The following is a 16,344-nucleotide window of genomic DNA, read 5'->3' as shown; positions in this document are numbered from 1 at the left end:
GCGGGGCGCCGAGAAGGAAGGTTCTTCCGGGACTACACCGCACCGTCGTAAAGGCAAGGGTGAAGGCAGGGAGAGGGGGAGTTGAAGTTTGGTGGTGTGTAAAGTCTGGTCTGTGCCACATGTATGTGTGTATGCTTGGCCTGTGCATGGGACGTGTGTCATCTGTCCGTGACACTGTATGTGTGTAACACCTGGCCTATCACTGCGTGGGTGTGACACTGTTTAATGACTGGCCTGCTGTGCCCTTTCCATTAGGATTACTACTACTACTATTTAACATTGTAACTGGATGTTACCTCCCCCAATTCTCAGTGGCCGAGAATTCTGTCTCTGTAACAGCCCCAGCAACTGCCATTTGGAAGATCACACAGGGGATCTTCCAAATGGCAGTTGCTGGGGCTGTTACAGAGACAGAATTCTCGGCCACTGAGAATTGGGGGAGGTAACATCCATTAGACAGATTTAAGGCTTATGAGTGCGGAGTTCCAGAAAATGCCTTAGAATATGTACCCCAAAGTAAGACTAGTAATTTGCAAGGCAGGGAGAGGAGATATAAAGGGAGGGTGGGGGGGGGGGGGGTTGTGAGTGTAGCACAGGATACCAGCTTTTATTCCAGTTGAGCTGGAGACACAAAAGAGCAGAATGAAACTGCCAGATCAAAAGACAAAAAAAAAAAAAGTACCCCCCCCCCCCGCACTAATAAGATATTCAAGCTTGCTGCAAAGTATACCCCAATGAGCTAATGAAACAGGTGGGAAATCAGGAGACGAAAGGCAAATTTTGGTTCCAAACAAGGCAACTTTATTGCTAGCAAGTGAACAGCACCGAGTAGCCTCGGGACACTGTGTGTCATAAATCATCTGACGCTTACAGTTATACTTCCCTACTGGGCCTGCGCATTTGGCCCCTTACACGTCATACCTGTCATGCGCAGTAAACATTTGTAGTTCTTACAGTACAAAATTGTAGTCCCAGTACGTACACACGTCATAACACTGAAATGATACTGGCAAGAAAAACGAAACTTAGCAGCTTGTTCTGTACACACACAATGCTCCTTTCTAGCACAGGAGATAAGGTGCGGCTCAGGAATGCAGGGGGGGTGTCAGCACCCTCCAAGGTCGCCTATTCAGATGGCGTTGCTACGTGCAAGCTGGTCTTGTATAGGCCTTGCAAACTACTGTTACAAGCTATATATATATATCTAATAGCCCCGCATTCTGTCTGTACATTAGTAAACAGCAAACTTGTCTTGTTAGTAAACAGTAAAACTGGATAAGGCACAAATGTCCAGTGCAGTAATAAGGTGTGGCCAAACAGCCAAAAGCAGAGGTAGAGTGCATAAGTAAAAGTCCATCAGTAGGCACAAACATGAGGTTGTCCTGTTGCTCAGTAGTATTCAGGTAGTACCGGCGTTCCACTCCTTCATTCCCCCCTTTTGATACTTGAACATCCATTCTGGTGGAGAGTATCACCTCCACGAACCCTGAAACGGAAAGAAAGGACAAGGATAGTTAGAGAGGGAGGCAACAAGCGAGCCCTAAGCCCTTGCGCAGCCGTTGGTCGCTTCGCCGGGGTTGAGACGGAGGGCCCCTAGTGGAATCCCCCCCCCTTTGTAGCCGGTCTTTTGCTGGCACAAGGGTGATGGCCCATTGAGTGACTCAGGGGGTTCAAAGTGCACATCAGCCACAAGGTGCTTCATCGTCAGCTTCATCAGACTGGGGGATGGGGGAGTACATCTGGAGAGCCATAAGTTGAGCAGCAGCACGGCGGTCAGCGATGCTTTCCATGGTGGAGCGGAGACACCTGAAAACTAAGGGGAGAGACAAAGGTATTATTAGGCAAGACAGCAAGAACAGGCCACCCATGACGAGGAGGCCGTGCAGGCTCCCGGAGGTTGGGAGCCAGCTGGTGAGGGAGGAAGTCCAATCCCAGGCACTGTTCCAGGTCTGGACGGGGACGTGGGCTAGCTTGACCATCCGGTCAGTTATCTCCCTGATGACATGGCTCTGGTCATCAATCTGTAAGCAGCAATTACTGAGGTTAAACTTGCCACACACCCCGCCCTCCTGGGCTAAGAGGTAGTCAAGAGCCAAGCGATTTTGGTAGACGGCGGTAATGAGCTTAGTGTTCTGTCGAGCTAGGATATTGAGGGCCAGGGCAGAATCGTTAGTGAGGATTTCGAGTACGGCCTGTAGGCGAATAATGCGATTTAGCATGTAGATAGGGGTGCGGTATCCCCATGTACCATCTTCAGCCCACGTGGCCGGTCCATAGTAATGAATGATGCGTTCAGGCGGCCACTCATTGTCTTTCCAGTCTCCAATTTGGACCTTGGGCTTGACGGGTGGGGAAGACCGTCGTCGTCGAGTAGGATTATCAGGCCCCTTTTCCACGTAAAGGGGGATACCCAAAGTTTCGCCAACTTGTATGGGCAGAAGGAAAAAACTAGGTCGGACCGTGCCCAAGAGGCAGGTACCGTACCAGCGGGTCGGGAGCTGTTCATAGGCCCTGCGTCCGCAGATATAGTAGTAGCCCGCCGGGGCTACCCACTTGAGGGAAGCGTTCCCTCCGTAGGTCCATGTCATGTTCAAGGTGGGTTCTGTCCAGATAGGCTCCGGGGCGGGCAGGTTGTCCGTTTGCCACCAGGTCGTCCGGCTGCCATTGTAGTGAAGAACCCCCGTACAAGCAGAGTCTCCCACTGGTACAGAGTAACGCTTCGATGGCGCTCGACTAGCGCAGAGGGTACCTATGATGTTTGTTCTCAGGGCCCATTCGTACGGCTTCGGCCGTTGGGGAAAGGTAATGTTAGTGGTGTTGAGTGCATCCCATGTGTGTTGTCGGATCTCTCTCGCTTCCCAGGGCCATTGTTCACCCATGTCGGTGCCTCCACAGACGAAACAGTTGGCAATTCCGAGGGAGAGGGCGATGTTTTCAGCCAAATTAAGGAACATATTTCGGGCTTCTGGGGAAATGGGGAATTTAGTCTCGGTCTGCTCGGCACGAGCAATTTCATCAAATACGTCTTGGTAGCCGACAACAGTAGTCTGGTAGTGCGTAGGAGGCTTCGTTTCGAGACTCTGATATATGGTAATATATGTCAACGGATCCATTCCTCCGCCGTCAATGCCGAGGCCCCACGTTCCTCTCCAGGGCATGTCGTAACCTCGGATGGGCCAGTCTAGGGACACATAGTTACCAGAACCTCGACGAAATTCGCCCAGGCCGGCGCATCCGGCATATCCTCCTCCCGTATAAGCACATACTCGGTCCCAGCCCGAGGCTCGAGTATCGCCGGCGCATGGGAGCCACACCCACGGGGAGCAGCATCTCATGTCTGGACTGAAGGGGCAGACATACTTGTGGTCCTTAACGTATGCCTCTCGCCAACTCTGGCTACCACACTTGCGAGACCAAGGGTGCTTGTCCATGGCGGCACAGACGTCGAAGGTGAGGGTTGCTACAGTTTGGATGCCACCGACAAGGATACGAGTGGAATTAATGTAATACAGAATGCCATCTCCCTCGACTCCCGGAGGTCCGGCCACATACGCAGGGAGTCCTACGCTGAGGGTGACATTGTAGTATCTTGGTTTGGTGGGGCTGTGACAGATAGTGAGATTTCCTTGGAGGCATCTGTGGAACTGTTGGAGGCCATTCGGAGTGATGAGGGCACAAGTCGGGAGAAACTGGCACCCGCCTTCCGGGGGCTGCGTCTGGTGAATGAGGGTAGTGACTAGGTGATATCCTCCCTCTATACGGTGGCGCACGAGGCGCAAACATTCAGTACAGTTCTGGCTCAAGGGGTAATAGCTCGGGACTGAGCAGAGGAGGAGTAGTAGGCTCAGCATCATATATGCGGTGGAAGGTATCCGAGCCTTTGCAGCAAGAAGATGATAAGGCCCACGATTATGGCTGCGATAAAGAGAGAGCCAAAAACGCAGTGGGTCCAGAAACTGAGTTCCTGTTGCTGGGCAGGCATGAGTCTGGTGGTTCACGTCTTTCTTAGAGTCAGCCGTAATGGAGCGTCAGGATGTTGGTGCGCAGTCCAACGCTTCAGGGAGCCGCTAGTGGGAGCAGCAGGCTTCAATCGGGTCCAATGTATCCACACTGGGCTTCCTGCAATTTTAACAGCGGTGGAGGTCGTTAGGAGAACAAGGGAGGGCCCCTTCCATTTTGGCTTTAGGCAGTCAGATTCATCCCACTCTTTTACCCATACCTCGTCTCCCACCCTGAACCTGTGCGTCGGATTGGTGAGGACCAAGGGAGCTACTCTTTCAGTGTACTGCTGGATGTCTTGCACTACCTGGTGTAAGGCTCTCATCTGTTTTACTAAGGAACTCTCACCCTGTATCTGCAAGGAGTCGGGAAAGGAGGGCAGTGGTGGTGGCCTAGCGTACATCATCTCGTAAGGAGTAAGGCCTGTAGCCTTGGGGGTACACCTAAGATGCAGCAAGGCCAGGGGGAGCAGGTCGGGCCACTTGGCTTTTGCTTCTTGGCATAGCTTGGCAAGCTGGTTCTTCAGGGATCGGTTAGCCCTCTCTACTACTCCACTGCTTTGGGGTCTCCAGGCACAATGCAACTTCCAATCGAGGCCCAGTCTGGTACTGAGCTGTTGTGTTACTTCACTGGCGAAGGCGGGGCCGTTGTCAGAATTTATTTGCTTGGGGAGGCCGTATCTGGGTAGGATTTGATGAAGCAGTAGGGAGGTAACTTCTTTAGCCATTTCCGTTCTAGTAGGCTGGGCTTCAATCCATCCGGTGTAGGTACACACGGCGACGAGGATAGCTTTGTAGCCGCGCGCCGGGGGCATGTGTGTGAAGTCAATCTGGCACACGTGGAAAGGGCTGGTGCCTCGGAGAACATGTCCTGGCATAGGGCCGGGCCCCGTTCGAGGGTTGTTCCGGGCACAAGTCGCGCATCGGCTGGAAGCGTTTTTGGTCCACAGGGATAGTTTGTTGATGTAGTAGGTCTTCTCAAGTAAGCGCCCCAGGGCGTCCCTTCCCAGGTGGGTGCGGTCGTGAGCCTCCTTGGCCACCGTCCAGGCCAAGGCTTCGGGTATCCATATGCGCCCATCCTGTAGTATCCACCAGCCATTGCGTGACTGTAGACCCTCTTGTTGGGCCCATTCCGTTTCTTGGGGGGTGTAAATAGGGGTCTCCGTAGGGAGCTGGACGACGAGTACGGGGTCAGGAGGGTGAGAGGAGTAGGGGAGCTGACTTGCCCTTTTTGCAGCGTCGTCTGCCCGCTGATTTCCCCGGGCGATAGGGTCCGTTCTTCCCGTGTGGGCCCTGCAATGCATCACAGCCACCTTCTTCGGCTTCCATACCGATTCGAGTAATTGGCAGATCTCAGCGGCATTTGCAAGTCCTTTCCCTTCTGCTGTCAAAAATCCCCTCTCCTTGTACAAGGCTCCGTGCACCTGGAGGGTGAGGAAAGCGTATTTGGAGTCGGTGTAAATGTTAACAACTTTTCCTTCAGCCCACAGGAGGGCTCTGGTGAGGGCGATTAGCTCCGCTTTCTGGGCTGATGTTCCGGGTGTCAGAGCCATAGCCTCGATCACATGGTCCTCAGATACCACCGCATAGCCAGCTCTTCGAATTCCCTCTATCACCTGGCTGCTTCCATCGGTAAAAAGGGTGATGCCCCCTTGCCAGGGTTGATCCTTCAGGTCAGGTCTGCTCGAGTGCACAGTGGCCATTACCTCTTCGCAGTCGTGGAGTGGTGGTTCAGGGGCCGGAAGGAGGGTGGCAGGATTGAGGTTGGTCGTGTCCAGGATCCGCACCTCCGGATTCTCGCACAGGAGGGCTTGGTATTTGACCAATCGGGAGTTGGTCATCCATCTGGGTCCGTGGCTCTCGAGTAGGCCGCGGATGGTGTGGGGTGTGGTCACAAAAAGTGTTTGGCCGAATGTGAGTTTATTGGCCTCGTGTATCAGGAGACAGGCCGCTGCAATGCTTCGGAGACAGCCCGGCCATCCTCGTGCCACGTTGTCCATGCTCTTGGAGAGGTATGCTACAGGGCGTTGCCAGGTGCCGACCAGTTGGGTGAGGACTCCAAGTGCCAATCCCTTCTTTTCGTCGATGAACAAGTGGAACGGCTTAGTCACATCTGGCAGTCCGAGCGCTGGTGGGGCCGCAAGGGCATCCTTAAGGTCCTGAAGGGCTTTCAGTTCGTGTTTCTCCCACTCGAGATTTTGGCCCTCGAGTTCAGGTCCTTTCAGTTTGGCGTACAAACTGTGGGTCAGGATGGCAAAATTGATAATCCAAATGCGGCAATATCCAGCGGCTCCGAGGAGTGCCCGTAGTTCCTTCTTATTTGCAGGAGTGGGTTGGTTGCGGATGGCTTGGGTTCGGGGGATACCGAGCCTTCGGGTTCCTTCTCGGAGGCGAAACCCCAGATACTCGACTTCGATCTCGCATATCTGCGCCTTCTTGCGACTGGCCCGGTACCCCTGGGCTTCCAGGGTTTTCAAGAGGTAAAGGGTGGCTTCTGCACAGTCCGTGTACGTCTCACGGGCCACCAACAGGTCATCCACGTATTGGACGACCGGCCCGTACTCGTCTTGGTACGTTTTCAGGTCCTGGGCAAGCTGGTCACCAAAGAGGGTGGGGGAGTTCTTGAACCCCTGGGGAAGCCGGGTCCATGTATATTGCTGCTTGGTTCCCGTCTGCAAGTCTTCCCACGTGAAGGCAAACAACTTTTGGCTGTCAACAGCAAGAGGGATGGAGAAGAAGGCGTCCTTCAAATCAATGACACTGTACCACTTGGTCTGAGATGGCACTTGGGCCAGGATGGAGTATGGGTTCGGTACGAGGGCAACGATGTCGGCTACCTGGTTGTTGACTTTCCTCAGGTCCTGGACGGGTCTGTACTCGGATGTTCCTGGCTTCTTAACGGGCAACAATGGGGTGTTCCATGCGGATCTGATTGGTTTAAGGACTCCCTGTTGAAGGAGTTTCTGTAGATGTATGTGCATACTATGCCGGGCTGCATAGGGGATGTGGTATTGTCCTTGGTTAACAACTTGAGCATTCGGTTTGAGCTCAATCCAGATGGGGATAGCGTTTACGGCCAGTCCGCCGGGGTTCAATTCTGCCCATACATCAGGCACTTCATCCATTATGGCCCGCCTCTGCTGGGCGAAAGGGGTGTTCTGGTCGTAACGGCAGTCGCCGGATCCCGCAGTTGGGGGAACATGTAGTCTCCATTCTTCTCTTACTGGACAGATAAGTGTTACTGGCCGATCTTCAAAGCGAGCTTCCACTTCACCCGTAGTCTTGAACTTCAAGGTGGCCTGGAGCTTACAGAGTAGGTCTCGACCAATCAAGGGGACCGGGCATCCAGGGATGTGTATGAACTGATGGGACACCATCGTCCCTCCGATCTGGACTTGGCGCTCTTTGAGGAGGGGGGCCGCAAGGGATTTCCCGGAGGCTCCCACAATTGGTATAGTTTCTTTCGTGGCTGGGGCTATGGCAGTGGTGATAACAGATCGCTGGGCCCCTGTGTCTAGTAAGGCCTTCATAGATTCTGTCCCCACTCGAATTTCCACCAGAGGGTCAGTGGGGACTCTGCCCTCCCGGTTTCTTCATGCTGAGCCGTCTCGGGTAGCGTCCACAGCCATCTGCCATTCCCTCCGGTCATCCCGTCCTCTCTCTCTTCGGCCCCTCCCACGGCCTCGCCTAGGGGCCCCCGTACGGTCGCCGGTCTCCTCCTCTCTCTGCCGGTCCCATGATTCCTCTTCTCTCGGGTTGTCCCGTATCTCCTCTGGACAATCAGCCCACCAGTGTCCTTCTTGTCGGCAATTTGCACACTGGTTACGCCCTATGGGGGACCGCGTTCCTCTTGTTCTCCTGCCCCTCCCCTTTGGTCTAGACCTCATTCGTTCTTCCAGCACCGTAGCCAACACATCTGCCTTCTCCCGCATCCGTCTGGTCGATTCCTTCCGGGCCTCCACCTTCTCCTCCTGGTCGCGATATCCGAATACGCGATCAGCTATAGCTTTCAGTTGGCTTAGGCTCATCCCTTCGAACCCCTCCGTTCTCTGTAGCTTTCTTCGTATATCCGGTGCTGACTGGCTAACAAAACTCATAACCACGGTTGGGAGGTTCTTAGGGTCTTCGGGATTTATCGGGCTGTGCCTTCTGAATGCTTCCATAAGTCGTTCAAGGAAGTCCCCTGGACTCTCGTCCTTTTGTTGGACCACATTGTGGATTTTCCCCATGTTGGTAACCTTCTGCTTCCCCTTCTTTAAGGCGGCCAGGTACGCCTGTTGGTATCGGCGGATAAAGGTTTGGCCTTCGGCGGTTCGGTAATCCCACGTGGGGGCAGCGATGGGCGCCTCCGTTTCTAGTAGGTTCTGTAAATTGGCATGGGCCGGATTCGCATCCCGGACGGCTTGCTCCATATTTTGTTGTAAAAGGCGGCGTTCTTCAGAGGTCAGGATGTGGGCGCTCAACTGCCTAAGGTCGGCCCAAGTTGGATTGTAGCTGTATATAATGCCTTCCACCAGCTCTATCAGCTGCTCGGGTTTCTGGTCGTAGGACGGCCCATGGAATTTCCAGTTATACAAATCGGCACTTGAGAAGGGAACGTGACTATAGACTGTTGATTCGATGGGCTGGCCCCCCCCCTCTGCCGGGTTAGGGGTATAGGTGGTGGACTGTCGGACTGGGAATAAGTGGGAGGTTCCCCCTTTCCGGCTGGACGGAAGGGCTTGTTGCGGACTCGATTGGGGGAACCGAGTAATGTTCTTCACAACCCGTGTACTCTTCCGTGTGGTTGCGAGGCCAGGTGACTCAGGTGAGGCTGGGTGGGACGTCTCCCCGGCATCCGACTCTGACCCGGAAGTCTCGGCGTCAGCGGGGCCTTCTGCTAGGCCCGTAAGGTCAGGGTACATAGGAGCATAGGGCGGCGGCGCGATGTCGTCTTCGTATGCTTCCGCCGTAGCAAGTATCGGGGCTTTTGGAGGCTTCTTCTCGGCCAAACCCTGAACTTTCCCTGCGGTCTTCTTTGGGGGTTTTTTTCTAGAAAGTGTGTTGGTAGTACTGGGCGTAGTTCCTGCCTTAACTCTGGTAGCAGGGGGCGTGGTCTCAGTGGCTTCAGTGCTAGGGGCGGTAGGCCGTATGGGGGCGGTCCCTGCGGCCTTCGGGACGGCAGCGGTTGCCGAGCTTTGAAGAGCGAAGGCATGGGTCGGCAGGGTTCTAAGCTTGGTTTTCCGGCCTTTTCTCTGCTTTACCAACATAAGGGCGGCCTTTTCTACCTTCCGTTGGGCCCAAGCTGGCGGATCCCGGACTACATCCAACCACGCTTCTATGTATGGAATGTCCTCAGGACAGCCTGGGTTTCCCTCAATTATAACAATATTCATGACCGCCGCCACCTTTTCATACTCGAATGACCCTTCCGGGGGCCATCCAGCAATTCCTAGCCCTGGCCACATAAATTGACATCTCTGTATCATCCCGGCCCTGCTACATTTATCTAGGTCGAACACTTCGCTAAAGTGTTCCGTCATTAAATCTAACGGTGAAGACCCACCCCCGCCCATCCTAACCTGAGTGCCAAAGGACAGGTGACGGACAAAGGGGGAAAGGGGAGGTGGAGGAGTAAGGGGTCTCGTTCCACCAGACACAGAAGGGTCAACACTCGGCCTGACCAGGACGCGGTCGCCCGGCCTGGAACTGCAAGCCCACTCACACACTTTCACACGCCACAAGAAACCCCCCCGTTCGTTCGCCGCTCGGTTTCGTCGCCGGAGCCTAGTGAGTTTCGGGACCTAGTCGGATACCAATAGTCCGTATTAGTCACTGGCTAAAAGAGGGTGATCACGCCTCTTCTTCGGTCCTTACTGGGCCGGTCACTACGTAGAGTATACTCGCCTGTCCGCCGGGGTCGCAGGCCGCGCCGTCGTGCGCTTCTCCCTGAAATGGAAAAAGGTGCCTTGTCGGAGCCACACAACCCCCTCTACAGTCAGGCGGAGTGGATCGGCCCTCCTCCGGGAGATGGACGCTGAAATCAGCGGTGGCCACTCACCACCTCCTCGGGTGGGAATCGATGACCCGATCCGACTGCAGTGGGGGAGGGGAAGAATATAATCCGATTCCCCTTTCTACTTCTGTCCCATCTGGGTCGCCAATGAAACAGGTGGGAAATCAGGAGACGAAAGGCAAATTTTGGTTCCAAACAAGGCAACTTTATTGCTAGCAAGTGAACAGCACCGAGTAGCCTCGGGACACTGTGTGTCATAAATCATCTGACGCTTACAGTTATACTTCCCTACTGGGCCTGCGCATTTGGCCCCTTACACGTCATACCTGTCATGCGCAGTAAACATTTGTAGTTCTTACAGTACAAAATTGTAGTCCCAGTACGTACACACGTCATAACACTGAAATGATACTGGCAAGAAAAACGAAACTTAGCAGCTTGTTCTGTACACACACAATGCTCCTTTCTAGCACAGGAGATAAGGTGCGGCTCAGGAATGCAGGGGGGGTGTCAGCACCCTCCAAGGTCGCCTATTCAGATGGCGTTGCTACGTGCAAGCTGGTCTTGTATAGGCCTTGCAAACTACTGTTACAAGCTATATATATATATCTAATAGCCCCGCATTCTGTCTGTACATTAGTAAACAGCAAACTTGTCTTGTTAGTAAACAGTAAAACTGGATAAGGCACAAATGTCCAGTGCAGTAATAAGGTGTGGCCAAACAGCCAAAAGCAGAGGTAGAGTGCATAAGTAAAAGTCCATCAGTAGGCACAAAACATGAGGTTGTCCTGTTGCTCAGTAGTATTCAGGTAGTACCGGCGTTCCACTCCTTCACTAAGACACAGGGAAACTTGGTTTCAGTTTGACTGCAGCTCCTTATGACCTTTGGCAAGTCACTTAACTCTCCAATGGCTCTTGTTCACTCTCCAGAGACAGGAAAATGTCTATTGTACCTGAAAGCAACTCACTTTTAGGTACAGCTGAAAAGGTGATAGCTAAAGTCAAAATGCCTTCCTTTTAATTTAAGAAAATCCTAATTTTTGGAAAAATGGAAAATAAAGGTCGAGACAAGATGTCTGTTCTAAGGGAGCATTGGTGAGACACTTACAGGGGTTCTGGGTTTACTTTTTTTCCTAGTGGCAAATTTACCTCATAATATTGCCTCAGAGGAGGGAGAAGCAACACATTTTCCCCGCAATGCCAGTGGTTCCTGTTTTGGGCCCTCATATTGCCATTAAAGGGCTGCAGATGGATGCTGGACTGGACACTGTGCTGCACTTGAGGACAGGGGAAGGTGAGCCGTCCTCACCACTTGGTGCTAACACCACCCTTAGTCTGGAGCTCAGCATTCCGTCTGCCATGCCCTCGGTTGCGGGCTAATTCTTGTCTGATTTAGCTGCTCCCACAGAGGCCTCCGCAGTGTCAGGAGTGGGGCTATGTTGACTTTCCTAACTGTTGGAGGTGACTGCTCTCACTGGTATGTCACATAATTTGGTGAGCGTTTCACAGGGAGCTGCAGATTTGAAAGAGACTGTACATCCAATAAGTCCTCGGTGGAAGAAACTTCTTCAAGTTAAACCTGCAAATGTGACCCTGGATACTATCTGGGATGCACTTATGGGTCTAGAAAAATCCTTTACCTAGAAATTATTGACTTTATCAAGTAGCAGTTTTGGAAAATAAAGTTAATTATAGGGAAGAGTGTAGAAGAAAACACCAAGAATATTAAAACGCTTATGGAAAGACAACAGTTACCTATCAAGAAAAATATTATGAAACGTGTTTTATTAAATTTCCCAAACTTCCTTCAATTGATCCATTAATTACTTTTAAGCCATACCTTTCAGAAATATTAAAGATTCAGGAGCAATCTTATCCACCTGTTGCTAAAATATATTATATCCCACCATTTGTTAGGAAGGAATCTGTGCAACCTGTAGAAGTACGTAAGTATTGCCATACTGGGCCAGACCAAAGGTCCATCAAGCCCAGCATCCTGTTTCCAACAGTGGCCAATCCAGGTCACAAATACCTGGCAAGATACCAAAAAACTACAAAACATTTTACGCTGCTTATCCCTGAAATAGTGGATTTTCCCCAAGTCCAATTTAATAATGGTCTATGGACTTTTCCTTTAGGAAGCCATCCAAACCTTTTTAAAACCCCACTAAGCTAACCGCCTTTACCACATTCTCTGGAATGAATTCCAGAAGGAGCAAATGTTTCATTTGATAAACTGGATTTGAATTTAACACAGATGATTGATGATGATTCCTTGGGGCTTAAATCTTCTACATTAATAGTGAATTTGTATTAGAACTGGATAGAGATTGGATATTGCGATCATTTGTAGCGCTATATAAGTGCTAAATAGTAGTAGTAGTAGTATTTTCAACATTCTCATGAGCTGTTTTTGAATTTTAAAGTAAGAGTTTATCCTGATGTTTCATTTTTTTCAGCTGAAATTTCCTTGTAAGTGTGTAATAAAATTGAATGCTGTTAAATACATGTTTTTTCATCCTCAACATTTAGAAACTTTTTTGGATAGTAGGATGGTAGCAACTCCTCCCCCCATGTTCTGTAACTCCGGATATATCTACTCTGTAGCTTTTAAAGTAATTTGCCCTGTTGCTGTCTTTGTTACCTTTAAATACTACTTGATTTCCTGGATTAGTGTCTTGTCTCTCCCTACTAATGGTGAACTGGAGGTAGTGCATGAGTATTTTATTTTCAATATTTATTTTTCCTTACTGAAAATAATTCATGATGCATTCTTTTCTGTTACAAGAGTTATTCTTGGGAAATTATTGTAAATGCCTAAAAAAAAAAGGAAAATATAGATTCATTCTGTGATGAACTCGGGTATTAAAGCTACCTGCTGATATTACTTTGTATGAGAGGCTTGCAGCAAGTGTTATAGTATATGACTGAATTCTGTCATTAGTGCAGTTTTAAAAGTCTTTCTGTGGTTCTTTGTACTTAAGGAACATGTACTTGAGCAATAAGCTTGGTAGCAGTATGACTGGTGATCCACATGTTTTGGGAAGGCAGTTGATAAGAAATAAATGAGTTTGAAGGCTGAGTTTCTTCCTACATCTGAAGTGTATCCTTTTCCCTCTATGGGGCATTTATCAGATAGCCTTATTGCAGTTATAAAATTATTCTTTTATACTGGGACAGCAGTATAACCAATGGAGAAACGCATTCCTTCCATAGCTTTAATTTAGCCTAAGGTACACTGTTGCACCCATATGGCTGTTTGTACAGTAAATTTCAGCATTCTCTTTCTTTTCTGTTTCTTGTTGATACAGCTCATCTCAGGAAGGAAGGACTTCTGTAATTTCACCAGTCGTCATGCCCTACTCCAAAGGTATGAGTAGTTGATACCTGTCACGTGACTGATTCCACGCTCTCTTATTGTTACCTGAAAGGTGACACAATTGAAAATCAAAGGTGAGAGTGTGGGAGTGGGGGGGACGGTGGGTGTGCAATTTTGTTTAAGGTAGATCTGTAGCTCCTACACAGCCCCTTCACATGTTCACTTTAGGGAAAGGGAAATGAGACTTGATACACCGTCTTTCTGTGGTTTTTGCAGCTACATTCAAAGTGGTTTATATGGTATATACAGGTATTTATTTGTACCTGGGGCAATAGAGAGTGGAGTGTCTTGCCCAGAGTCATAAGGAACTGCAGTGGGAATTGAACCCAGTTCCCCAGGATCAGAGTCCACTGCATTAACCACTAGGCTACTCCTCCACTGCATAAAAATGCATTTAAAAAAGTCCATAAATAAGTATGTAAAGCAATATTTTATTGCACTAACTTAAAATATTCCTTGACTAGCATTCAGAAGTTATATTTCTCTTATCGGGTCAAAGTAAATTAAGGGGCTTTTTTACTAAAGCTTATGCCTATAGGTGTAAAATGGCTTCTTAGCATTTAGCGCGTGCTAAGCTTTAGTAAAAGGGGTCCCTATGGGGGATATTCTATATATAGCGCCTAAAAAATACGCGCGGAAATCAGTGCCAACTAAGTGCATGCTATAATCGGTGCCTGTTATAAAATACGCTTAGTTGATATTTCAGCATCTAAATCTACGTGCATCCATTTACACCAAGGAAATTGTAGCGTAAATCCTAGCGCATAGATTTAGGTGCACTGGGCCATATTCTATAACTAGGCATGGAAATTTTGGAATGTCCATGAAATGTCCATAACCACGCCCTTTTTTGCCTGTGCGCTTTAGAAGTTCGGCGCACATCATTATAGAAAACGTTTAGCGAGTTGTGCACCTAAGTTCTAATCAGTGCCAATTAGTGCTCATTATTGCTTGTTAAGTGCTGTTATCAGCGCTCATTAGTTTCTTAAGCTTGTTAAATTGTGCGTATTGTTAAATCAGTGCAGATCTTTAGGTGTGCTATATAGAATCAAGGGGTAAGCAACTAAAAGATAATCAAGTAAAGTATATTTGTACTTATTGACTTTCTACACATTCAAATGGTTGACTGTGGGGAGGTATGATTGAGGTCTACAAAATCCTGAGTGGTGTAGAATGAGAAGAAGTAAATCGATTTTTTGACTCATTCCAAAAGTACAAAGACTAGGGGACACTCAAGGAAGTTACATGGAAATACTTTTAAAACAGGAGGAAATATTTTTTCACTCAACAAATAGTTAAGCTCTGGAACTCTTTGCCGGAGGATGTAGTAACAGTGGTTAATGTATCTGAGTTTTAAAAAGGTTTGGACAAGTTCCTGGGGGAAAAGTCCATAGTCTGCTATTGAGACAGACATGGGGAAGAAACTGTTTGCCTTGGGATTTGTAGTATGGAATGTTTCCACAATTTGGGTTTCTGCCAGGTACTTGTGACCTGACTTGGCCACTGTTGGAAACAGGATACTGGGCTAGATGGACCATTGGTCTGACCCAGTATGGCTACTCTTATGTTTTTATGCCCTTTGAACCAAGGCACATCAACCAATAAGATAAAATGCAAAGGTTGTAAAAAAACCAAAAGGAGAATAGTTGAAAGGAGAAATTTCCCTGCTCAAAGTCCCACCCCTTCGAGGACTTTTTTAAATTTGGAAAAAAATATATATTTTTGACGTAGATAAAGCAGAAAAGAATTCAGAAATGCAGGAGCTAGACTGGAAAATGAGGTGAAACTTAAGTTAAGGTAGAAATGAAGGATTGTATACAGATCAGTAGTCTGGAAGAGGGGAAATTGAAAGTCACCACAGGTAAAGGCTAGTGATTGAGCCCGCCTTCTCGGTTGTCCTTTTTACATACCTGAGTTTGAAATACTTTATCCAATTCAAAAGTATTTAGTGGTAGTATTTTTCTCAACAGAGACCTAAATGTCCACAGAAGACAAAGAAGCGCAGGAGGATGAACTGCTAGCCCTGGCTAGTATTTATCCTGAAGATGAGTTCAAGAGAGCAGAAACTACCCAAGGTGGAGAGATCAGGGTATGCTTGGAGCTGCCTTCAGATTTCAGAATATTTGTGACTGGTAAGTCAATATTTATATCACAGACTTTATAAGAAAGGAAAGGGATAAAATGGTACAATATACTTTTTACATTTTCAGTTCTTTCATTATGCTCAGCAGTCAGAAAGCCAAACCAAAAAATGGTAGAATTTCATTCAATGTTCTTGGTTTGCTTAAATTCCCTTTTTTCTTTGTGTTTCTGGCACAGGCGGTGCTGCTGCAAATCTTAAGAACAATGGTTTTGAAGACTCGGTTTGCTTTCTGCCTCCAATTATTCTGAACTTTGAGCTTCCACCAGATTACCCATCGGCATCTCCTCCCATGTTTACTCTTAGCTGCAAGTGGCTCTCTGCTATTCAGGTTTGGCTTCAACACTTTGTACAGCTAAGATAAAGAGAAATGGGACTTTATTTGACTGCTGTTGTCATAAAACAATGCAACCATTGTGAATGAAAGTCATGTTACCTCCTTAATATGAAATAGAAGGTGTTTAGGGTGGTCTGGGAGTGTATGTAATTCTTGAATGATACTTATGACATCTGTTAATTTGATTATTTATATATTTATCAGATTTGCCACATGCAATTAACCTTTAGCAGATTCTTAGAAAAAAGCAACAGAACACAATGTATAGGGCAGTGATGGCGAACCTATGGCACGCGTGCCAGAGAGGGCACACAGAGCCCTCTCCCTTGGCACGCGCGCCATCGCTGGTCCACCCACTCTCCCTCCCTCCCAGCACCAGGCCTGCCTCCCGCCCGCCCTCCCTCCAACCAAACAAGCAACCATCAACCCGCCCATCCTCCCTCCCTCCCAGCACCAGGAACCCCACCTTCTCCTCTTAAATTTTAAAAGTGTACC

At 49.0% G+C, this 16,344-nt stretch overlaps 1 protein-coding gene across 6 annotated transcripts in view; it reads left to right on the top strand.

Moving 5' to 3' along the window:
- Positions 1 to 6: 6 nt before the first annotated feature.
- Positions 7 to 16,344, top strand: part of RNF14 (ring finger protein 14) — a 28,546-nt gene continuing 12,208 nt past the window's right edge. Inside the window, exons 1-4 of one of the 6 annotated variants that reach the window (XM_030212407.1) lie at positions 7 to 94; positions 13,305 to 13,363; positions 15,343 to 15,504; positions 15,692 to 15,843. In XM_030212407.1, the coding sequence (XP_030068267.1) occupies positions 15,351 to 15,504; positions 15,692 to 15,843 (306 nt within the window). In that variant the 5' untranslated portion in view covers positions 7 to 94; positions 13,305 to 13,363; positions 15,343 to 15,350. Of the gene's footprint in view, positions 99 to 13,304; positions 13,447 to 15,342; positions 15,505 to 15,691; positions 15,844 to 16,344 lie in introns of all 6 variants that reach the window. The other 5 variants (XM_030212404.1, XM_030212409.1, XM_030212405.1 and 2 more) reach the window with 5 other exon arrangements.

The sequence above is a fragment of the Microcaecilia unicolor genome, chromosome 8, assembly GCF_901765095.1.
Source record: "Microcaecilia unicolor chromosome 8, aMicUni1.1, whole genome shotgun sequence".
NCBI classification, from domain to species: Eukaryota; Metazoa; Chordata; class Amphibia; order Gymnophiona; family Siphonopidae; genus Microcaecilia; species Microcaecilia unicolor.
This window is presented reverse-complemented; position numbering and strand designations above follow the sequence as displayed.